The 25,322-nt window shown below is 38.6% G+C and overlaps 1 protein-coding gene across 2 annotated transcripts in view; it reads right to left on the reverse strand.

The window, feature by feature from the left end:
- Positions 1-298: 298 nt before the first annotated feature.
- Positions 299-25,322, reverse strand: part of DENND5A (DENN domain containing 5A) — a 74,333-nt gene continuing 49,309 nt past the window's right edge. Inside the window, exons 9-24 of one of the 2 annotated variants that reach the window (XM_064452684.1) lie at positions 25,084-25,234; positions 24,336-24,429; positions 21,114-21,245; positions 19,451-19,603; positions 18,501-18,605; positions 16,170-16,254; positions 14,653-14,737; positions 13,519-13,647; positions 11,039-11,160; positions 8,978-9,123; positions 8,297-8,415; positions 6,943-7,124; positions 5,965-6,047; positions 3,522-3,645; positions 2,773-2,941; positions 299-2,056 (exon numbers count right to left, since the gene is read on the reverse strand). In XM_064452684.1, coding sequence (XP_064308754.1) covers positions 1,873-2,056; positions 2,773-2,941; positions 3,522-3,645; positions 5,965-6,047; positions 6,943-7,124; positions 8,297-8,415; positions 8,978-9,123; positions 11,039-11,160; positions 13,519-13,647; positions 14,653-14,737; positions 16,170-16,254; positions 18,501-18,605; positions 19,451-19,603; positions 21,114-21,245; positions 24,336-24,429; positions 25,084-25,234 — 2,063 coding nt within the window. In that variant the 3' untranslated portion in view covers positions 299-1,872. The remainder of the gene's footprint in view (positions 2,057-2,772; positions 2,942-3,521; positions 3,646-5,964; positions 6,048-6,942; positions 7,125-8,296; positions 8,416-8,977; positions 9,124-11,038; positions 11,161-13,518; positions 13,648-14,652; positions 14,738-16,169; positions 16,255-18,500; positions 18,606-19,450; positions 19,604-21,113; positions 21,246-24,335; positions 24,430-25,083; positions 25,235-25,322) is intronic. The other variant, XM_064452683.1, reaches the window with a different exon arrangement.

Below are 25,322 nucleotides of genomic sequence, written 5' to 3' on the forward strand. Positions count from 1 at the left end.
ACATAAATAAGCAATTTGGGGCAAGAGTATAAAGATTATCCCCATTATCCCAAAGTATTAAGTTGAATACATTAAATTCTGAGAATAAAAGTACATGTGTTTTATTTTTGCCCTTCTAAAGATGGAAAAAACCCAACAAAACCAAACCTGCACCCATGAAATACTTCTGTGAAATACTCCTGTAAGCTTCAGACTGTGATGGAATTCACACGCACCCAGCATGAGGAGTGGCTTGGACATTGCCCTTGCATGTTCCCAATGCTACTGTGAAATCAAAAAAGAACCTTGCTCTGATAAGTAGTGACAAAGGAACTTCTCAGTTTAATAATGAAATAAATAGGACAAAAGTAAAAATAGTCAAAAATTTAATACATGTGCTATACTTATAAATTATGGAAATAAAACTATCACAAGATGTGACTAAGCTGTAGATAAAGAAAAGGTGGTACAACATCATATGAACTGAAAAACTTGGACTCTGCTTCTCAAAAGAGAGACAATACTGAGATAAGTTTATACAGTGGAGACCTCTTAAATACATAGCCCTGAATTTCTGTACAATAATTTGCGATGCTGATAAATCAGTCTGTTCTTAAGTTACATATTCATTTCAAAGAGATTTTTGTCAGCGGATTCAAATGAACAGAGATGCCTTTAGGTATTTTCCAAGTTCCAGATCTGTTTATGTTTTATTGTAAAAGTGGACTAAAGCTTTCTCTGCCAAAAACAAAAGCATCTCAAATGAAGCAGACTGACAACAGAACCCGAGACACATTAATTCAAAAAGAGGAGGAAAAACCTTACTACTCACTGCCTTTCAAAAAAAATTAAGAAATCCTTATATTTGTTAGTAAGGTATACCATTATTATTTTGTTGTGTCATAAACATCTTTATTTAGTCACCTGGCATTTAAGGAACTCACGTCCCTCTTTATTAGCAGTTAAGATAATTACCAAATATCAAAAGGCTGGTTCAAGTGGAAACATTTTTGTGTTATGAACGATTATTCCAGGTTTTTAATTTAAGTGGGCTGCACTGTAAATTCTGAATTGCAACATAATATAGCCAGTTATATCATAGAAGGTTTTTTTTTAAAGACAAACTTACAAAACACAACGATAGGTTAAATAAATAAAAAAAATCAGTTAAAAAACACGCTTAATTTTTTCTGTGCAATTACGTACCAATATGAAAAATATTACTTTGACCTTTGCACATTTCACGGTTCAGTCTCCTGGATTTCACTAAAAATAATACTGACAACAAAAATAAAGGAAAAAATTATTTGTTGACAAATCAGTGCTTTGGAGCTATTTAAAAAAAAAGCACACATCAGATTTGTAGTTCCCTTGCAGCAGAACATGACCCGATACGTAAAAATCAAACATCGGTAATAATGTTAATATATAAAATATTAGTTTAAAAACTATAGAATGACCTTCTCAGCAGAAATGGAGTGTATATATTGGGGTCTATGACATACAGCATATCTGAAGGCAAGTTCACAGAATGCTGAAAGGCTCACTGCACATTTTCTATGGCAAGGAAATACTGCAGCTTTAAAATAAGCTGCACAATACTCATCTCTATCTCTTTCACATGAAAGTGTGTAAAAAGCAAATCAGCAAATAAACTCTAAAATAGATTTATACCAAAATCCTCTTTTTTACATTGAGTTTACAGCTTCTATCCATTTGCCTGTACTATTTTTGGAGGTTCCTTCAAGAAAAGTCGAAGTTGCATTTTAGGGCCATGAACAAGTTCACAATACAATGTACTGGCAGACAGAACTTTTGCATACTAATGAGATTCGCTCCTTGTTGCTTTTTTTTTTTTTTTTAAAAAAAGAGTTTTTCTTGTGGGACAAGAAGTCAAATATCGATTCCTTTGACAAGAGAAGCCTCCAGAGTAATGTTGAACTCCTGCAAGGTCTGCAGCACTCGAATCAAAGAATTCACAAGAGTATGATCCTTAATCAGTGCTATGTCTTCATACATCTGTGCTGTGATAGGGCAGTCTGCAAGCAGGGCGATCCAGTGATGCAAAAGGTGGTCTCTGACAAAGTAGCAATTTGCAATTTGGAAATAAAAATAAAACCAAGTTAATTTCTCATTTTCACTGGCATGATTTTTATTCTTTGTCTTCTAAACAGACCTACCACCTTCTCCCCATATTTTTATAAGGTGGGTAAGGAGGAGTAACTGTCTGTGGAACTTGTGTAAGTAGGAGGCATCCATGAAACATCCGTTTCTAGGCTTTCCACTGCTCACATCAAAATACATGGTTCCCAGGAGGCCTGGAAGTCCTAAGCAGGCCCAAAGTCACTAGACTGCTCCATTGCCTTTGTGTCAAGATGCTTCTAGATGGTCCCAGCTTCCCTTCCACCCATCTCCTACAATGAGTAGATGGAGGGTGAGGAATTCACCCAGCCATTAACCGGAGAGCCCTCACTAATGGATGGTTTTCTATCTTCTGACCTTGCTGGCTGTACATGAGAGAGAGCGAGGCTATGCACACCAGCCTACTACCTTTCTCTCTTGATTCACCTGCTCAGCTCTCTAGGATACTCAGTTTTTTATTTCAGACTTCCCACACTTCACATGCTTAAGAACTTAGCAGGGCATGGTTTACATGATCCTCTAGTTACATCAAAGAACTGTAGTCAAACTGTACAACCCAGCAGTTGTGTGGCTTTATCTTACTAATACGCAACGTCTGTTTCATTTTATTAAAATATCAGTAACAATAATAATAATGATGTTTCCTTATACCTGGCTCCAAGACACACCAACATCTGAAACTTGCCATCCTTCCCAATGTTTCTAGGGGTGTTGTTGATAGCAGTGATAAAGCGACAGAAATTCCTGGCCCTTGTCTGCCAGTTTTCTTCTGGGACCACGTCGTTCTGCTCAAGGGTCTCATAGTATGTTTGTGCTTTTTCTTAAAAGAATGGTGGGAGATAAATAAGTTTCATCAGTGCATATAGCAGTCCTAAAAATATCTGAAATGTCATTCTGTGCTTGGGATAAGATAATTAGGCACTATGACCTCCAAATTTAGATGATTAAATTTAATACCACCACAGTACAATGGTTTCCCCATAAGCATGCTTACAAATCCATAAGGCTATCTGATGCCCATATCAGACTGTTGGCAACCCTGCACGAGTGTCTGCATCATGGAGGAGACAGTTAAAGTTGAAAGGCCTAGATTCAAAGCTCATCCACGGATTTCCTGAATGACTGTGTTTAGGCATTGTTTTTTTCTGTTTGATTCAGTCCTGAGTTCCCCATGTGTAAAACTGGGATTCCACTTCCTTCTCTGTGAACAGTGCTATAGAGACTCTAGTACCTACTGAATTTTGGGATGCTACAGTAAAATGATTATATAAGGAGATGCCACCAAGATGCCTCCAAGAAGTATGCTCTTCACACCAGCTGAGACACAGTGACAATGAAAAGACACAGATTTATATATTTCAAGGACACAAGCAGGATCTGGTATGTCTTCCTCCACTTACCTAAAAAGTCCCAAATAAAGACATTTTTGAAGAGTCTTGGTGATTTAAATCCATGCTGAAACACTTGCTCAAGAGCTGAAACAAGTCCACTTTCTCCACACAGCAACAGCGTCAGACTGCCTCTCTGCCAAGCACACAAAGAAAGCACACACATGTATTATGTAGTTTGGAAGCCTGGGACGCAAAAGTCTTGTGCATGTATTACTGAAACCAGTTTTTAAATAAACAGATGCCCAAAGTTACCGTCTACTGTCAAACAGTCGCTCCAGATGGGATGGCCCAGTTCTCACAAGTACTGAGCATTCCAAAATTTGTTGACCTTTCTAAGTATGAGGCTGAAGAAAGCAGTCTCACGGCCTCATCGTCACAAAAAGGCCAAGATAAAGATCATAAGCACGTTTTACCTGTAATAACCACTGTACAGAAAATTAAGAAAATATTCCTCTTTTACTATGTAATAAAGATCACAGGTCCGTTGTAGCAGGTGGCTCAGACTGTTCACTTATCCTATGGCAGACACTGCCGAGAACGAGGCACCATGGACCCTGGTGACTCACAGAAGCAGGATTCCACATCAGCCTGCACCCTCCGCCATCACAATCAGAAACAGATATGAAGCCTTAACGACTGAGGATACCCATGAGCAAGGTCTGCAAAGTCCCCCACAAGGGGAAACTGTAACAGCAACATACAATGGACATCGTAAAAAGAAACGACGAGTGCTCGTGGTGGGTGACTCTCTGTTGAAGGGTACTGAGGTACCCATCTGCCGACCTGATGGACTCATGAGAGGTATGCTGCCTTCCAGGAGCCAAGGTCCAAGACGGTGCTAAGAGGGTGCCACAACTCATCAGGAAAACAGACTACTATCCACTGTTACTATTTCATGTAGGTATAAACGATGCTGAGAGCCATAACCTGGGTAAAATCAAGGAAGACTTTCGAGTCCCGGGGGAGCAAGTGAAAAGCATTGGCGCCCAGGTGATCTTCTCTTCCATTTGCCAGTTCGAGGGAAGGGAGCAGCCAGAAACAGGTGCATAATGTACATCAACTCCTGGCTACATAGCTGGTGTCACCATGAGGGGTTTGGCTTTTATGACAATGGGGTGTTCTTCAATGACAACAACATGCTAGGGAGGGATGGAATCCATCTGTAAGGGAATCTTCAGCAGTAGGCTGGCTAATTTGGTGAGGCGGGCTTTAAACTGAAGGACTTGGGGGGGGGGATCTGTTCCAAAAACACTCACACCAGCACATCCAACAGGGGAGTAAGTCAGGCCAAGCAGTGTGGTGATAAAGGTTCCTTAGCTGTCTCCCAAGAGGTGAAACAGAACAGTAATCACCTCAAGTGTATGTATACAAACGCATGCTGTCTAGGAAACAAACAGGAGGAACTGGAGCTCCGTGCCCACTCAGAAGGGTATGACACCATAGGAGTAACTGAAACATGGTGGGACAACTCAAATGACTGGGGGATTGCAATGGGCGGTTACAGGCTCTTTTGTAAGGACAGGCAGGGTAGAAGGGGTGGGGGAGCTGCACTGTACTTTAAGGAAAACCTTGAATGCAATTTTTAAACCTCAGAAAAACACCAAATTCTTCTTTATAACTTCATGGTAAACTCTATCTTGCAAAACCAGTGCATGACCACTTCAGATTATTGTGTAAATGTGCTCAACCAGAATTATACTGTATGTGAATTTGCCATGCTATACTGAACTTAGAAAAGATAGGTGTGGAAGGAATGGGAGGACCTACTTATAAAAAAAATTAATGAGTTTCACGAGATATCCATACAGGAGCCAGCACTGCTCGGTGCCACTCCTGCTCACAAGGGCTAGATTTTGATGCTTTGACAGAGGCATGCTTCTTAAGTTTATTTCAGGAAATAACTACTGTGTAAGTTAAGATGATTACATATATAATGTATAAGTCTACCAGAGTGTTTGAGAGCACTGCTTCACTTGAGGCGGACTGGGGGGCATTGAGGTGGTGGGCAGTTGGGTGTGGGTCTTTTGTTACTTTTATTTGTTTAAAGTGGCCCATGGGTTTTCAAGTTTTAGGTAGCAAAGATAATGCAAGACAAGCATAAAAAACCTACCCAGTACTCAATGTAAATGTAACATGTCAGTTAATCCAGAACTAAACAGGAAGCAACACTCTTGACAGTGGTAATGGTAGAATCCTCAGCAGAATTTGACTATTAACACAACTTCCAATAACAGAATGTTAACATTTAAATTAACAGAATGCTCCAGTTAGCAGCAACACTGAGGTACTTGAAGATGTACTATTCTAACAGTGTAGTCTCAGTATCTCATTTTTGCACCACTTAAGGCATTTTCATACAGATGGCTGCTCATTCAGTTTAGTTATTTCTGTTACATATTCTTAATAAGAGTTTTAAGAAAGGTTTGCCTCTACACAGACAACTCCTCCTCACCTCCTTCTCTGGCTTGTGGAAATGCTTGACAATACCATTGACAGCTTCACCAATAGCTTCTTGTATCTGACCAGTATTTAACTCTGCAAAATAGAAAAATATATCCAGTGGCTCTATAACAGCTTTAGAAATGGTACCTGTGCATAAGGTACAAAAAAACCCAAAACAAAATGGAGGGAGAAAAAAAAGGGGAAAAAAAAAAAAAAAGAGAAGCATGAACCAGTATAACCTATATGTTACTGAAAAGGTACTGGACTGTAGGTAATAGAAATCCAATTCTACTTTTATTTACTGTGGAGGAGGTAGAAATGGAGATAATTTGGTTTTATATCAAAGTTAGCACTGTTGTATTTCAACACAACAACAGGTGGAAAGGCTTTTTATGTATTTTGTGCTTTTTCAGACCAGGGCCCAAACCTAAGAAAAGGAGATGTGCTTTAATTAGGACCACCAGATCTGGGCATCCTGGAAATACTTCCTGTGATAGTCTCACTGTAAACCCAAGCATGCTTGGGAGCAAAGTAACCACCTGATTTATGAGGAATAAGACAACCCAGAACAGTGATCTCAATAGAAAACTGAAGTCCCTGAACAGAAACCACTAGCAAGCTTCTTCATCCATGAAGGATATATAGAGACAGGACAGCTAATTTCTACCTTCCTCTATAGCATTCCTTCCATAGATGAACGACAAGAATACAGAAAACACCACTAGGGCAGCTAAGCACTGGGCGAGGAGTCCAGACACATCTTCCTTCCATCTTTGGAGACTTTCAAAACTTGAGTAGATAGAACAGGTTGCTTAGGATTGCTCAGAAGTTAGCTGGACTTTCAGCAGGGGTTGGGCTAAGTGAGTTTCACAGGTCCTCTCCAAGCTACAGTTCTAAAATACTAGAAAACCTACAGTTCTGTTTGCAAGCACCTCTCCTCAGGTGATGATGCAGAACAGTACAAGATGAGTCATCCGTGACCACTCACTTGGCTTATTGTTTGGTGATATAGTGACAAATCTTCTGATCATGCTTGGTGACTGCTGCAAAGGAGGGGTTCGGCACTGCCGCTCATCAACCTCAGTGTGGGAAGTCAGCAACTCTCCCACCAGGATCCTCTCTAAGCTGCCATCATCCATTCCCTTTCCAAGCCACCTTCCACAGGGAAACCTAAGAAGATAAAGGAGATATTTGGATCAAGTGCTTTAACCCAGATTCAATTCTATGCCAAAGACTTTCAACTGCAGTTGCACAAAACCCAAATTCTGCTAGTATAGTTATTAGAAGTACTTCCCTCATCTAGCAACAAATAAACAAAGTCTTGGTTTTGGCTTTCACCAGCAGAGGGAGCAAAAGTAAAACAGCTTTTCAGTTCCAGGTTTGTGCTAAATGTCACACTAGATGATCTGCAAAACAGAGTGGCGAATTTTGTTTTGGGTCCTATAGGTAGCACATAATTTGAGGGCTGCAGAGGAAAAGAGGCAGAATGGGCAGACCCACTCCACACTATAGATGGGTGGTGAAATACACCTATGCTTTCATTGAACATATTACATAGCAGGCCAGCCACAAAAAAACCCAAACATATAAATGCCAAAACACAAATACATCTATCAAAATTGGGATATTAAAATCAGACACTAGAAAGCACACGTGCTCATTTGCTCATTATCACTTTCTATGAACCAACGTTGATGTCAGTTTAATCAGCTTAATCAGAAAACTGAACAGCACCCCAAAATATAATCTTGCCTCTTCGTTTAATTACAAACTGGCATGGAGACTTACCCACCAATTCGTCATCAACACGAGCCTGACAGTTTCTCTAAACAAAGGACAGAGCAGCAAACTATGCTATACCTAACTCAAATTTAACTCTTACCGTAAATCTTGTTCCTTTACTTTCACTGTAAAAACACAGGCTCTAACTCATAAGCCTTTGTGTTCCAGCTTGTGTCCAAAGATCTCTCTATAACACCTAGAGCATTCAGCCTTAATACAAAATACCACCCATATTTGGTAAGCAGCAAGCTCTAACTTGCTATTTCTTCCTTGAGCTGAAGGCACATTATTTTTAAGATGTGTAACAGTCAACTCATCTTCTCCACCAATGTTTGGAGGCTAGACATGAGCATCTGCAAACTGAAAATTCTGTTTAATTTGTTAAGAATCATGACTTGTTTAATGCCAGAAGCCAAATGACCTTTCTACGCCTTCAGGTATTGGCAGCTGTAGACACTGAGTTCTAGGAGGTAAGACATTTCTAATCAAACAAGCCCTACTGTGCCAGCTCCCCGCAAAAAATTCTACTTACCCAAATGAAATGTCAGGATGATACTTACTTGTAAGTATGCCCTGTTATTTCATTTCTGACCATAACGTATTCCACTAGCCACTTGGCATACAGCCCTGAATTATCATGTCCTATTTGCACTGTGGTCAATTTTCCCAGGTTCTGGCACTGCAAATTAAACAAATAAGTTTGTCAGAGTAAACTCTAACAAAAAAGCGCAGCACGTTAGAGGAATGAATTGTTAGAGAGCTTGCTCAGACAGGGAATCAGAAATGTGGTTCTCCTTTTCTGACTGCATGATCGATTCTAGGCTTTTTAGGGGTACGTTGCTTTATTTTGTTTTGTTTGCTCTGTTTTGTTAAATACTATTTTGACAAGCACAGAGAACATCAGTTGAACCAGATTTTTCAATTAATTTTTCCCCAATGTGTGCACACAAAAAATCAGAGCAGAATCACTTCTTTATTTCAAACAGAAGAGGATATGACACCTCCCACCATTACAGCACAAAGTCGTAATATAAAGACAGTCTTGTCCATCCTTGCACTAAGGATTTGTCATTTTGCTCTGCATGTTATTAAATATAGATTAAATTTGCTATGTACAGGCACAGGAAGTAACCACATAGACTAAAGGTACGAAATGTATGGCAAGATGGTACAGCAAGGGAAGAAATTAAAACTGAACAACCATAACATCCAAAGCATTTTTTGTATCAAGCAATACAAACCTCAAAAGTCATTTCTAATATATTCCTGGGAATCTGCAGGACTCCTGTTTCACCCAGTTCTCCCGAGATACAGATCCAAGGATTGGCTGTAAACATTGAGCCACCAAGTTTCTTGCTAGGAACAATCAATATATGGTATGGTATCACTGCAAACACAAGAAGAAATAACACTTCAAAAATGAAGAAGGATAATTATATAACCTCTTTAGTGAAGAAAGGGGGGAAAGACGTCATAAAATAATACTGCAATACCATGAAATGTTAAAACAACATCAGAGCTGCTATTTAATCATGCTAACATTTGCACACTAAGCACTGATTGACAATCATGAAGTGTACACATAGCAGTCATTAAGAAGCAGAACTGATAGCAAAATACTGTCAAATGAAAAAAGAAATATGGATGGGACAGTGCCTTCATGTGGCTATAATAATTTTTCATTTACCAGCCTCAAAACATGTCATGAAGATAGTTACTTGTCCCCAACTTCGAGTTGAGGAAGTAAAGACAAAATATTAATGTATCCAGACCTACGTTGCAGCTCAGCATGCAACTCAATGCTCAACTCCTAAATGCCTGCTGTTGTGTGCATTACGCACACTAGACAAATGAATCCAATTCCTTTTCAATGACTAACCGAAGCCTTTGTTTGCAGGGCTTGCTTGCAGCAGCATTCACTACTGTGGCTGAACAAATTCAGTGAAAATACACTGTAATGCCGCAAGTTTCTCTGTACCATGTTGTTCTCACTTATGCTAACTGTAAGACTTCTTGTTTTTAAAGAGAGCAAACAACTTTTTTCCCCCTCTAACTGGCACCACACACAAGCTCAAACACTTCCTGGTCCCCTGGTTTACCACTAATTCAATGTACTATCACCTGAGTTACTGACCCTTCTCTGACTGAGGCGGCATGTGCTCCTGAGGAAATGCATATGCTCTTCAACTGCCTAGCATATCATGCACAGCCCCCTATTAACCAAACTTTCATAACAAAATCCAATTATCTGAGTGGTCATTGTGTTTCTTGGCAATCTGCCCTTCTTTTATAGTACATAAATGGATTATAGTTAGGGCTTTTCAGCTGAGGGTTTTAATACATTTCTCCCTCGACGTATCCTCAGCTGTCAGTGCCTTCAAGAAAGCATTTGGTGGTTGGATTTTCTTAAAAGCTTGATGCTCATAGCATTTAAGAATGAATTAAAATGTTTCCCTTTTTATTTTCTGTGCTGATAGTCTTAAAGTAAGTGACAATTTAATTGCATCCAGCAGACCAGATTTTAGCACTGTCTAGACCTTGCCCACAATACAACCAAAGACTATTTTGCTTAAACATCTGCTTACTTTGTCTTTCATACACACAAATATGGATCATTACTTACCACCAAGAGTAGCTCCTACCATGGGGTCAGAGGGGTCCTCTCACACAAACCCACCCCGTCTTTTATAAGCCTTGCTAAAGCCTTGCCTTATTCTGCCTTACTAGTGAGGTCCTGTGGCAGAAGGCACAGAAACACATGAGAACTCTGTAACACGTTTAAGCATTAGCAACAACAGGTTAAGAGTTTCTCTAGGGCATCTTTTTTTTTTTTATTAAAAAAAAAAGGGGGGGGGGGATAGGGGAGGTACTTCAATGTGTTGCAGAGTTCTGGTGCAGCCCTCAATGGGCACTTCATTGCTATCCCAAACTCAGGCATGCGGCAAAGTAGGCCTAGCGTGTGTTAAGTTAATGTTCTTACCTTGATAATGGACAATCCATGCTCTTCTTGTTTAGCATGATGCAAACAAGCCAACCACAAAATATTCTGGTGAGAACTCTCCCCCAACTAAAAGGATTAAAGCTGCCCAATTTTATCACATTTGAAACAAAAGCCTTTAGTGATGCAGACACTACTGCCTACCAGACAGGATCACAGCAATAGCGATACAGCATACACAGATGGATACCAGGAGGAAAGCAGAACAATTACATTAAGGTATATTGCTCAGAGCTGTTTAGAATTTTGCATAAGGACTCAACCAAATCTGGAAATCAGAGTTCCAGGGAAGGCAAATACTTACAGATTGTTGTGAAAACATTGGTAAAGCAAAAGTAATCAACAGCATTGAATGACAGGAGATGATATAAGAATTGTTCTTTCTCATCATCACAGCGAAGGAATGCGTAACGCTTGTAGAGTTTTCTGACAAAGCAAAACAAATAATCTGTCATAGTAACAAGATGCTTTCAGTGAAATGTTTGCTATTATACATATTTATTAGGTAAACGATGAAGAATATGGAAGCAATTACAAATGACAAGTGATACTGGTAGAGCCAACAGTATTTAATGTGCCAAGATACGTCAACACTCTGTGATTCTGAAGTCGCCCAAGTGCATCAAGTCTAAAATTTCACACTATTTTTCACTCCTGAAAATGCAAGGTTTGGGGTGGTCTAAGGGTCTTCTCCCACCCAAAAACACACCAAAAGATGCAAAAAGGACTTTTGTACTTCCTTGGAAAAAAATCTCTGACTTCTTTTGTCCATGTGATTTTAAACATATTTTTGCTGCTGTTTCCCTCTGTTCTAGAGGACCAGAATCTGTCTGATAAATGAACAGTGCATTGGCCTGTGTTAAGAGAGTTGGTTGGTCTTTTTTGTTTTGTTTTGGGTTGGTTTTGGTTTTGGTTTTGTTTGTTTTGGGTTTTTGGGGGAGTGGGGGTGTTGGCGATGCTATGTGGAAAGTCTTCTCTCAGCACTTGTTCTGCAGGAGACAAGCACTGCTAAATTTAATCTGATCTGGATTGTTGACTTCACTGGAAAGGCCTAACCTTAATTTAGAGATACAGGTAGATTTATCGGCTGTCCTCACCCTGTCCTTCAGCTTTTCCTTACTTACTGTTGGAAGGCCACAGCTTCATCAGTAAGTCCAACATAATTCAATAAAAAGCAAATCTTAAATAATTTAGCAGTTATGGTTTGGAGGGATTGAAGAAGGGAAGACATTTCTTAGAGGGTGGTGGGGATAGAAGGAGAGGAAAAGAAAAGTAGACAGCATAGCTTAAGCTGTCTCCAGAAAGAAGTCTTCAGTTAAAGCTGATTACAATTACCTGGGCCCATACAAGAGAACCTTTGATTTCTACACAGTAAACAGTATATCCAACCTTATCAGCAATGCATTTCTTTTCTGCACAGGTTACACTAAACAAACCTCAAGTTGTTACTCCTAAAACAAATCGTATTACATATGGCCTGTTTTCCAATTTGTGCAGCTATTTACAAAATAATTATTTATGTTTACAAAGATAATATAATGCACATGTGCTCTGGACATCACCAACTAAATAGGTCCTTGTACTTAGCATTTCTCCTTTTGCCCTTCAAGATGCATACTTTTAGGAAGCACTAGCACAGAGTATTTTTAACAGACTTTAAGCCAGCAGTATTTGGAACTCTATCCAGGTTCAAGTCTTCATTCTTCACTTACATCCCCCTCCCCCCCATACTTTATATACTTCTCCCATTTTCTTTGCATAGTTCAATTACTCTTTAAATAGCATTTTGGGTCTCAATGGTTGGGTCTTTTAATAATTTTTTTTATGACTTCATATACAGGAATTGAAAGTCACATATTTTAAAATGTTTAGGAGAAGTAACAGAAACAAAAAAATGGATCATAATAGCAGATATTTGACTATTACAAAAGCAACTCGCCTTGTGTTCTTAAGCAGGCTAGAAATGCAAAACCTTTACTGTGTGGGTGAGGACAAATAAAGCTGAGACACAATCAGTTTGATCTAGAGATGTGGACAATCGTGCTCTGAAAGGTTTAAATGGAAGATTTTGAAAGATTACCAGACCTCATCTTGAGCTTATTGCCCCAAAATGAGATGCAAGAACTGATCATCACAGCCTTCCTAGTCACCTTCAAGGTACTGCATGTACACCATTCATCTGCTCTCTTAAACCTCACCAGAAGTTGATTTACATTATTTTACATGGCACTGAAAAGAGTTACAAGAACATCTCAGATTTGGAGACAGAAGTGAGAAGCTAAGGAACAGTCACTTGGAGTCACTCTAACGAGAGCCACAGAAACACATCTGTATGTGTGCCTTTACACTCTTCGTATCATGACAGAACTGCATACAAGGATGTAAGCTGCACTTTGTCATGCATTACAAAAACACACAAACAATCCAAGGAAAACAAAATATCCTACAATAACCAGGGGCCAAGATAAAAAGCTTGACTCAGCTAACTAGTGGCATTTGGACTTATGCCCCGTTTCATTTAACCCCTAGTAATTTTTGAAAATTTCACTGCAGAGTGGCAGATAGTCTACGCTGACAGACTGATTCTCTATCTAAAGAACACCAGTATTGAATCATAGTGCCCAAATAGCTCAATACACAGGTACAGAGACACACTTGGAAGGCTAGTTTGTTCTACCCTTTTTGCACACTGCAAAGCAGATGGAAGAATAGGCACTTCCAGGTTTTTGAAGTCAAACAACAGGCTTAATTTTAAAAAGCTTTGCACAAGATAAATCATCTTACTTTGTGAGTTCATGATCTGAAAGCAGCTGTTTTAGATGCCTAGAAAGCAACTTCTTTTCCATAGAGAGACGAACCCAAGCTCTGGCCTTGCCAACATCTGTTTTGATCTCACTAATGTTCTGGATATGCCTGAAAAGAGAAAACAAAACAAAACAAAAAACCAGTGCCCAGTATTTTCAAAGTGTGACAGTTCTTTTGAACCAAGCTAGGCTGAAGAAGGAGTTTTGCCAAGAATGCAAAATATCAGGCAAACTACTGGAAAAAGAGGAATGACCACCTTAATATTCAGCAGTATCTGAATTCCTTGTGTATCTAGCTGAAAAAGAATAGGAGCCTGAAAAGGAAATATCTGCAATGCAGTGCCCTATTTACAAAATTCTAAACAAGGCCTATTGCCTTACATGATTTAAGAATCATTCTGGACCTTATCACTGCAATATTTATGGCTGAGTGCTTCGGAAAATTAAATAGTATCTTTGCCTGCTCAGTAGTAGCTTTTCTTGCACACAAGGCACAAATTATGTATTTTGAATGGACAAGCATGCCCCTCAAAAATCTTCAATTCACTCCTCCCCACTGAAAAAATTAGACAATGGTACGGAAAAAGGAGGAAAGAAAAACCCTTTCAAAACTAATTCAGAAGTTCTGCATATTGTTTTTAATGCCCTGAAAAAAGGGCACTGAGCAGAAGTTATAGTTTTATTCACACTACAGTACTCAACATTAGATAACCATTCTTTAGATCAAACAAGTTCTTTAAACCACTTTCGTCACTGAGAAGCAAGAATGAGCTCAGAGCTATGTACCAACTTGGCAATGACTGGGAAAATACATATGCTACACACATATCTCTGAGGAAATAAAACAATACAGAATACTTCAAAAAAGATGAAAACCCTGTCAGGGTATTTCTATAAGCTAGCAGCTGTGACAATATAAATCTGCTCAGTACAAAAATTTTTTGTAAAGGTGAATGAAAAGGTTGCACTATATACTTTAAAACAGTTCAGCAGGTTTCTTCCCCACCTCTCCCTCCTGATGTAACAGACTTTTCTGTACAGTACACATTATACACAGACACAAGTATGCAAATCTCATGGGTTTTCTCTGTTGGTTTTAGTAGTTTAAACTCACCTCATATCCTGGATGAGAGAGATTCTAAGAGGTGACATGGCTGGACTGGTATCAGATTTTCTCCTTTCTGAATCAAGAAGTATTCCTAGATTTGGAAGAACAGAATTTCTTGTTAGTAGAAATCCATCTGAAAATTTAAAAATCAATATAAAAAGAAGGTGAATTAACACCAACTTGCACTCTTGTGTTATTGGTGACTCACTGCTTTGTGAAGATAATGTGGTATATTTCCACTTCAAATGACACGAAAATCTAATATGCTACACAGATGGTTAGGCAGATCAGCACACACTGAGCATTAACACATGAATTCTTAGTACTTAGAGCTTAAGATTCTGCTGAAATCAGTATGACATCAAATGGCTGAAGACATACAGTAATCAAGTATTATTTTCTACAGACTACCCTATTTTCTTTCTACATAATAAAACTGACTGGCACTGTTGACACCAGAAAACAGTGTTCAACATGTTTTACTCAGTACACCACACATCATATGCTTAACTAATCTACCACTTTGAACCCTCCTGTAACACCACTACTTTTTAAAATAGCACATTTGGGGTTTTTAAAAGCAATATTACTACTCTTATCTTTCAAACTCCACTCTAAAATCAAGTTGTATATTAAATACAGTCCCTGCCCTCAATCCCAAGTTAGAAAGCATAAAACCGATTTTAACTTCAGCCTGATACAGAAAAACACTATGGACCAAGTGACATTCAGGAGACCTTAATACTTTCCAAATCTTTGGTTCTGATTGCTTACAAAGCTTTGTGCATGTTAGTAATGCTCAGGTCTTTGACTACAGCAACTTTAAATACATATAATTAAAAAAGGCACTCACTGCCTTCCCCAAACCCATTGTTCACTCCAAAGTTATACCCTATGCCCCCATCTGACACAAGAAGTAGTGTTTAAAAATTACATCAATAACCTTAGAAACAGATAATTAGTGGATCTTATGTGCAATAATACTTTTACTGCAACACTTGATATAACAAAAATTAAATTATGTTTATTCAGTGGGTTTTTGTATTTTTTTAATGTCCTTTTCTTTTAAACAAGAAGCATACTGTTCAGTTGTTTTTCAAGAGAGAATGTAAAACTTCAGGATGTACAGCACAATTTTATATGCTTATACTTGCTTTCCACCCCCATCCGTAACAAAATATGCTTTGCCAGTCATGCAATGACTATGTGTCATATGGGGGATGGTATATCAGAGCAATCCATTTTAAAGCCTATTTCTGAAACAACAGATATTTCTGGTATCTCACTACTACAGTAGTCTGATACCAGACCCAAACAAGTGGGCTCAATCCAAACAAGTTTATTTTTCACAAAATATATGAGACAATACACCAGGTCCATATTAATTCTGTAGTGGATAGAATACTTGATTCAGTCTCATTGAATGAAGGATATTTCCAAGGAAACAATTGCTGTTTGGTGCAAATCTGCAGGCAGCTCTTACTCATAGTTTATCATCATCTCCCAGCAGAAGCCGATCTTACCCGAGGTACTGAAGCTGCCTGATGTAGTTTTTCTCTGTCTGTTTTCTAGGTAGTGTAACAGATGAGACCACAAAGCAGATTTTCCCTAAAATAAAAAAAAAATATTAAAGAAATCTCTACCACCTGAATTAAAAAAAAAAAAGTTCCAATCATTATTGATAGTACCAGCCGTAACAAAAACTTGCTTCAAATATGTTTCTCCCTATAAATTAATTGGTAAAAACCAAAGATTACACACAAGTTGGAGGTGCTCAGGAGCTGTAAAGAGGTCGAGAAAGAAAAGCAAAAGTCAAACTATTGGGATCTAATGATTCTGGTAACAGGAAAACGTCAATTGAACTTCATTTCTCATAGTTCTTTAACATGACAAGAAAACATTTACAGGCTTGTAAAACACTAGGTGTGAGTAGAGTTGTATGTCTGAGGCTGTAACATTTACTATGTGTCTTTCCCTCCCTGCCCCTCCAGCAGTGAAATGTCAGGAGAAACAGAGCCAGTCTGAGTAAAACATCTCATACCTAGACCAAGTCTTGTTCTCGTCAGGGTAATTCAGGGCTATAGGTGCATGCTTTCAGTTTTCAAAACTTCAAAAGATGCCCCCTCAATTTCATCAAGCAAAGGACTTGGATAACCACAAACACAGTAAGAAAAGACAACCCAAAACACAAACAGGACAATGAAAGCTTATCAGCAAGAATACTCCAGCTCTACACATTTTAAAACCAACTTAAAAGCTAAAATTTAGGATGTACTATTTAGGCCAAGATAAATCCGTCAAATTTTGTTACAAGGTGCACCTTGCTCATTATGCTGCTTTTGTAAACTTCTGGTGGCTTAAAGCAGCATGTGAGGAAATCTTTTGCTGGCAAACGAAAAATATTCATAGGTTCATCCTAAAATATTCTGCATGATAAACCAAAGCCTGCAAAGCCACAGAAAGGCAGCAGTAATTGAACAGTGGTTCTCCCACACATTAATTGGAATTACTTATAGAGAAAATTAATTGGTATTACTTATCATCTTCGTAAATTATTATATTAGCTTGAAATCCCAGTAAAGATCTAGCAATTCTGCATTTCAGAAAAGCAGTTATATTATAAAGCCACATTTTTACTTACAACTTTGTGCAGAATGAAACCATGACTGTAAAGCAACAGTTGTCAATTCAGCACTATCAACGTAATCTAAAATCATGTAAGTGGCTTCCTGGCAGTGCAGTAATCATGGTTCAATGCTGATTTTTTTTTTTAAAACTATCTTTAAAAATCTCTAAACACTTCAATCCTATAGCTCACTACTGTTGCCATAAAGAACTAACAACCACGAGGCATTACTCCAGAAATGGCATTCCTCTAGAAGATAAGGCCTAGAGTGTCTGTAAACTCTGTATTCAGATAAATCTATTAAAAATATGCATTCAGTGGTGAAGATAAAAAAATCCACAGAAGTTCAATGCTCATGTGTGTACCTGACAGATCCAACATGGAAAGCCAACATTGCAAGTCTTATAAAAACATAAGAAGACAGCATGAAAAGTATCAACCAGGGAACAGTTACATCCAAAAAGGCATTTCTCTCAAACACACACATGCACACACAGTCTAGTGTTCAGCAACTAGCTGCCATGGCAAGGAGAACTGCAGCATAAAGCAGCAAACAAAGGATCCTGCAGCAAATAGATGTCAACAATAATGATGAATGCAAGAACTCATGCAGTATACATCTGCCCACTTCCTTTACCATCATGTTACTCTCCTTTAACTTCACCAAATAGCAATGATGATGCAAGATGTATCTATAGGGGAAAAGAAGACAGCCTAAGGAAAGCAGTGGGACAGAGAACGGGCAAGGGCCCGTTGGCAACGGCCAAGGCCTTCTGAAAGTTCAGACTACTTCAGTCATTAGACCCTATATTGGACAACTCTACTGCATTGGTCCGGCCAAAGGAAGGTGTAGATTCACTTTGCATGTGGAGGAATCTGTTGGTAGCTAATATAGGACTATCAAGGTTCATCAGCAGGGAAGAGGTAAAAGCAGGGATTGGTGGAAGGAAAGACATTCTCATTACTATGGTCAATTGAGAAAGAAGAGTCTTCCTTGGCTTATTACTGAAAAATAAAATAGATGTATAAAACAGCAGGTTTTTGCATATTTAATAAAGGCCAGAGCACACAGAGAATTGGTGGTGGTGTTTGGTTTTTTTTAAACTGTGGATCATAATATGAGATGCACTGCACTTCCTCCATCAGGCCTCTACTATATTCCACCACTCTATTTATTCCACCATTCAGCACTGTTTGCCAACATCTGCAATCAATCCAAAGCATTAACCTTATGTAGGGTTGGCCGTCTGGTGGTCTGAAAGGCCCAAATCTGAGTTGAAGCAGAGTATGCTGATGCTCTGTCTTCTAAGACGAAAGCAGTACAGCTTCTATCCTAAGTGATATACAAGAGGGAAGGGAGAGAATCACATGATAAATCTTCACATAGAGAACTGCTATATAGTTTGAAGGAGAGCAGATTTAAATACTGCTGCTTGGGTGCTGGGAACAGAGATACTGAATTATAGTTGTCTGGATCATGTACATTTATTCTGCACATTCTTTTAAAAAAGTTATAATCCTCATTGTTCTTGCTATTCCTTTGTACAATGGAGGCAAAAAGGATAAAGGCCTTCCAAACTCCATCTAGTCCCACAAGTGACTCCAAACAGAAGAGCATGATAAACAATTATTAATTTTGTATGAAAAACACCACCTCTAACTAGTGATCTTGTAAACATCACTTAACTATCCCTACATCATTCAAGAAGAACCAAAATAGCAAGACTTCACTTTTTAAAAGTAAATTATCCTCATGAAAACAAATTCCCCATACCATATCCCATTAACAGCATCTTTAGCGTATACTGCCTTATAGCTTATCCAACTTCAATAAAGGAAATATTAAGAACACAGAAATAGTTTTATTTACCACCCTATTAAAAACAACACCAAAACCCACAAACCAAACCAAACAAAAACCCCAGGTTAAACAGGAAAAGCCTTCCAAGAAGTCACCTACAAAACACATCTACATGTGCACTTGCACATACCCCAGAGCAAAAAGTGGAGAGAGAAGAGGGGGCAGTAACTGACATAAAAAAAGGCTGGCGGAGGGGACACAAGTATTTTAACGCTTCTATACACACAAAAAGTATCCTCTGAAAGCAGAGAGAGGAATAGCATAACATGACTTTAGGAAAGCGTGCTCTGCAACATACAGGAATATTTGTGCCTCACCTGCTTGACTTGTAGACCATGGCTCCATATCCTTTCTAAGAGGTCACACAGACTGGCTATCAGAGTATTCTCTTCTACACCTGTGATATTCACTTCACCATGACCTAGCTCCACAGCTTCTCGACCCATTTTTTCAACCAACATCCTCTTGGTCTGAAAAAGGACAGGGCAAGAGAGTTAATTCTTCCCATACAAACTTCCAAGATCACTTACACTTTTTAAATAATCATCAGGGAAGCACCCAATAGCAAAGATATGGCAGAATAACTGGGTGTATCCAGTACGTCTGAAGCTAGTGCAGGACTGCATTTCTTATATCCCTGTTTTTCAAACCATGGCAACACCAGTGTTGATCACTTCAATAGGCACATAAACCTTCACAGAGTAATCCCAACAAAAGGAACAGCAGGCCCCACAGTGACAAGCTACAGGCCTAGCAGCAAGGCCCTGCAACACAGGTCTTGGGTGTTCTTGAAGCCTGGTGAGTGCTGGACTGGGAGCAGTAAACAGGGGAGGTGGACATGCACAAGTGCTTCCAAGTACCAGGGGGATATGTCATTCCTGTGAGACCCTGCTCTGTCAAAAGGGTATTTGCATTTAAAGTAAACTCATTTTGGAATGCATCTCAAGTTTTCCCAATAAACCACACTCTTAAATTGTGCACAATTTCATACTGGTCAACAAAGCTCTCACCAACTCTTAAAGTACGGTCTCCCAGTCACAATATATTCATCATACAGCAACCTGGAGGGAGAAATGACTAGGGAATCACTTCTGCTCATCTCTTACACAATCCATTGTTGTTGCTATTCTGGAGTAGCCCTCAAATGAGTAATAACCCAAGGCACCTATGCCCTGTCTTAGTTGAGATGAAGAAGGCTGTCTCTGTTTCTCCTCCTCCTCACCTCCCCTGGTAATTTCTTTCTCTGCTAACTGCAGGCTCACTGCATTCCCTAGAGTTGCATTCCCACACTCAAAGAGTCAAGTCTATCTTCGAGGATTTTCACTGTCATATGCCTCTATTAAGTGAAGGGGATTATTTGGACAGTTTCATACATACAGAAAATGACAGGGAAATCAGAAGTAGATGCCTGTATTAAACACTGTTTTACAAGAAGTTGTATGAAATTGGTATAATTCAGATTAACATATTGTCAAATGTATAGTGGTGAAGCACGTCTACAAACTAATGCCAAATTTCTTCATTAAGTGCTTGAAAACTTACATTTCAGAACTTTGTTAACCCACTTCCTTTAGTTATGAGAAAAGCTCCTGCATTTTTACCACAACCTCCTCTTTTAGAATAATCACCCTTGTTGAAATAGTATAGTCTCATTAGTGATTACTAAAATACGCTATAATAGACACGGGTAGCAGCATAGTAAAAACCTATCAATATTCAATCTCCTTCTATCATTTTACATTCTCTACCAGAAATCTGCTTGATAAAGTTTCCACTCTTTGCAGAATTTCTAAGTACATTATCTCTTAATGAATTTTTCACTACCATGCAAAAATCTTTATACGGATACCATGCAAAAATCTTTACACAGATGAAGCAAAAACAGATGGCAGAAGAGCAGGGTTCAAACATACTGGCCAAGAACAGGTCTGTAAATGATGGATACGAAGTGCAAGGCAACAGATATATTCTCTGTATTACCTTATTTCGGCATTCCTTCAACAAGCCTTCTACAAACTTCCAGTTTGTTTGTGCAATTACCGATGGAGAGAGGTTAGACAGTTTGGGCTGCCGAATAGTGCTGCCCAGATTCCTGGCTTCTTGGATATACTTCTGTATTGGGGTAGAAAATTGACAAACACAGACAAAAGTGTAAGTGAGACTACTGTGCCAAGAGAAAAGGATAAACTTATCTTTATGACCCACCCCGTGCAATGAGAAGAATCAGATCCCCTTTCAGAAAAGGCCCCTTTTAATATTCAGTGCTATATTGGGCTGAGACACCTCAGCCCAATATAGCATGGGAGGTCAAATCCCCATTTACTCTGCCTATGTAGTATTAGAACACACACTGCTGAATAACAAAAACACAATACAAACTGCCAAGGTTATTTAGATGCATAGAGATTCAGTTATGTCCTCTACCACTGAGATTTATCTTGTTAGTTTTTTATATAAAACGAAAGTTTGTAATAATTACACAGACCAATACTACTAAAACGGGAGACTGGTCTACATAGGGACTGGTAGAAAACTTTGCCTGGAGCTTGACAACACCTGAGATCTGTGCTATGCCCTGCAGAGTCTTACAGATCTCCTGTTTCTTACCCACCCTCTCAGCCTCTCAGGAAGCAGCTGCAAAATGCTGCTAACAGCTCTCAGCTGTGAACCATCTGCCTTTTTGAGCAAAATAATTTCCTGAACTCACTCTACTTGAAAGAGTTTTTCTGCTCCTGTTACTGCCATCAAGGAGTTGCCATTGTTTTCACCTCAGAGACAAGAACAATTTGACAAATGTTTAGAAAGACAAGTGATCACAGATTGGTTGGGGCATGCCTAACTGATAAAGTTCTGTATAGGCACTGACAGAATATTCACGATTAATACATATTTCAGATTAATATGTAGCTTCTCTAGCTTACGCTGTAATAATGACCAACTGAAAATTCAATGAATAGTCAGATTTATCAAACATGATCCCATCTTTGCAAAGAGGGAAAACCACACCTTCGCCATCAGCCTTGCACTAAGGAGCTATGATATATATATATATCTAATTATGCATCTGTATCCAGAACTATGATTACAGTTATATTATGCATTAGACATACCAGATAATGCTCTGACACAGATTTTAGAGAGGGCATGAAGGGCCAATCATGCTGGTCCCAGTCTAAACATAACTGCAACTGAAGCTCTGACATGGAAAAGTCCAGGTGCTGGCAGGACAAGTTGGTAGCAAAAAGCCAAGCAGACCATGTAAAGTGAAAGTAATAAGCACATATGAAGTAATAAAAGCAAGCATGCAAAACAGAAAAGGAAAAGAGTGAAGATATAACACAATGCAGAACTCCCAAGTATTCAACATAACAATAAAATCATAAGTAATGAAGTTGAAAGGAAAAAAGAAAATATGGTGTTCAATCATTGGATTGGTGTAAACTCTGCCCTCCACTGGGAACAAATATTTGCAAGTTAAAAGCCACAAAGTCTCAATTCCAGAGATTTTTGTTGGCTGCCCCAAAGCTTCAATTTGTCTAAAACTCACAACACTGCATTTAGAAACCACTGCCCCCAGCTCAGCCTGATGCCCAGTCTTCATCTCAGAAAGGCTCCCTCCCCATTCTTTCAGACTTAATAGGAAAGCCTCTGGTTCACCTGGGAAAGGGGGTTCATGTCCAATCAGTATTATGTCATCAACAAGGTACAGCACAGAACCCTAAAACACCAGCACAGACTACCCTGGCAGTTGGTACCTTCAACTGAGCATGTATTTGTAATTTTTATTCCTCAGAAATTATTTGCCTCGTGTGACAGAATAACTCCTATAGGATAATCAACATGTAAAGAGTCAGTTAAAAAACAAAGCAAACAAAAACCCCCAGACACTAAAGGTAGAATTTTCCCTTTGTAATTACCTAATTGAAATCTCGGAAGTTTACACATGCTAAACACCATAATTGTTAAAAGTAATTATGAGGTTACAAATCAATATTCTTCACTTCTGTTATTTCTAAATAAAAAGTACTTTAGAGTTATCTAAGCATATGGAACACATCAAAGCCAGAAACTATTCAACGCTTTTTTTATTATGCAGCCATTCTTCTATTACATGGTTATAGACGACACTGTACTTCAACAAAATTTTAACAAACCAATGAGAAAATTCTGGAAATGAGTACACTGGAAAGGCAATTAAACTCATCACTACCATAAAAGAATGAACTGGACAAAGATACTTGATTTTGACAACATTATCCTAACAGACACAAGACTACTCTGAAATGCCAAATGAAGCTTTTCTGAAGATATTTAACAAGGCGAGAGAATATTGTCTTCAACAAATAACATACATTTAAACAGAGGTAAAGCTCTGAGGATGCTAAACAAAAAAAAAATGAATTCTGGTATTTTAAACCAGATTATTCTTGGAATTACCCGTAAATCAACAGCCAGTGTAACAGTTTGCAGTCTGTATCATATGAATCAGACAATGTACTGTAATTAGTTCATATCACCCAGATCTTTCAAAATCCCTTCACCACAAAGACTAACTGTGTCAGCTGTAGAAGCACTGGTGAGAGAAGTTATTAGTTCAGAAGGTGGGTAAATCAGCAGACTGTTGTGCAAAAACAGGCAGACACGACAGTATGCGTGGGGTTCACATTCCCACCTTAACCTGAGGTTGTGTGTCAATCTGCCACCTTAAGACTTCTTTTATGGTCTACAGAAGAAAAAAGGCAAGTCCAAAAGGCAATGCTTCTGATTTTAGGATGAAATTAATCACTCTCTGGAGGTGGTTATCTTTCCTCCATCAAATATACAAAAGAAGCATAGGTTGACTAAGTTAGAGACAGGAAATAGATGGCTAAAAACTGTTTAAGATTAATTCCTCCCTCCCCCCACACCCTTTTTTATTTTTAAACTTTAAAGCTTTTGATACGTTCTCAGGGAACTCTCCTACACATGGGATGAAATAATTTTGTCCTGAGAGGGGGTAAAAATGGCATAACTTTTAGAAAAAGAAAACTAAGTATTTTTGGTCTGCTAAGAACCAGGAACTTCATTTGCATTAAATACAAATAAGGGAGGGCAGAGATGGACTTCAAGTAACTGTCTAGACATTTCATAAAGGCTACAGAGCATTATTCAGGCAATTAGGGGAGAAAAAAAATCAGATCTCTAGAGTTGAACAGTTTTCACCTCTCTTTGATCATTGTCAAGACGCAGGTGCTCTGTGTGTTGCTTCTGTCGGTCCTTCCGCCTCCACTGCGCAGGAGCATTTCTCTTTGTCCACCTACAGACAGAGGAATATTATTAAACAAATGTCAAGAGCTAGGTGAAAGGAAGCAGCAATGAGGGAAGTAAGACATTTCTGTCTTATTGTGTATTGAACATGTTGACATCAATTACATCAGACAAAGCGTAGCTGCAAACACAAAAAATCTCCGTAGAAAAACAAACAAAAAAAAATCTCCATAGAAGAATGCAACACTGGGCAACCAAAGGGTTTCAGAAAATACACATACACTTGCTTTGTACTTTCCCATTTTTTATGATATCCAGTTACAATTTATACCTTTTCCTCTTCCTTCAAGGTTTTTATAAGAAGATACTAAAATATTTCTTAGCTCTCAACTGAAATCCAATAATGAGATCTGCTTTTATTTCAACAGTAATTACAGGTAACTCAAAGTACATCAACTATAACATTAAACATAACAGGGCTTTCTTAAGCCAGTTTGCTTCTGGAGGTCCAGATTTAAAAAAGAAGAAAAAAAAAAAGGTCACACAAAAAAAAAACCACCATGACACACACCCACCCACATCATCTGATTTGTTCTCACTTTAAAAAAAAAAAACACCACACCATACTGAATTTGCTTTCTGGTATTAGTACCATTCTATAGATATCGCCAAGATCCAGCACCTGTTATCCTAGCTTACTCACTTGTTGCTAGCTGGTCCAGTGGATAAAACATCAGACTGAAGCTTGGGAAAAAATCCAAGCTCGTATTTCCCTTGTCCAATTTTCATGTCCAGCAAGTGTGGGTGAACTGCAGTGTGATCTATTTTTGCTAGCCTTAATTCAATAGATTTCTCTGAAATAGTAAGAAAGTTAATTTTTTTAAAGATGTCAATCAGACTTGTTTCTACAATCACACAGCCTCAACTAAAAGCAGATCTCAA

The sequence above is a fragment of the Phalacrocorax carbo genome, chromosome 5, assembly GCF_963921805.1.
Source record: "Phalacrocorax carbo chromosome 5, bPhaCar2.1, whole genome shotgun sequence".
NCBI classification, from domain to species: Eukaryota; Metazoa; Chordata; class Aves; order Suliformes; family Phalacrocoracidae; genus Phalacrocorax; species Phalacrocorax carbo.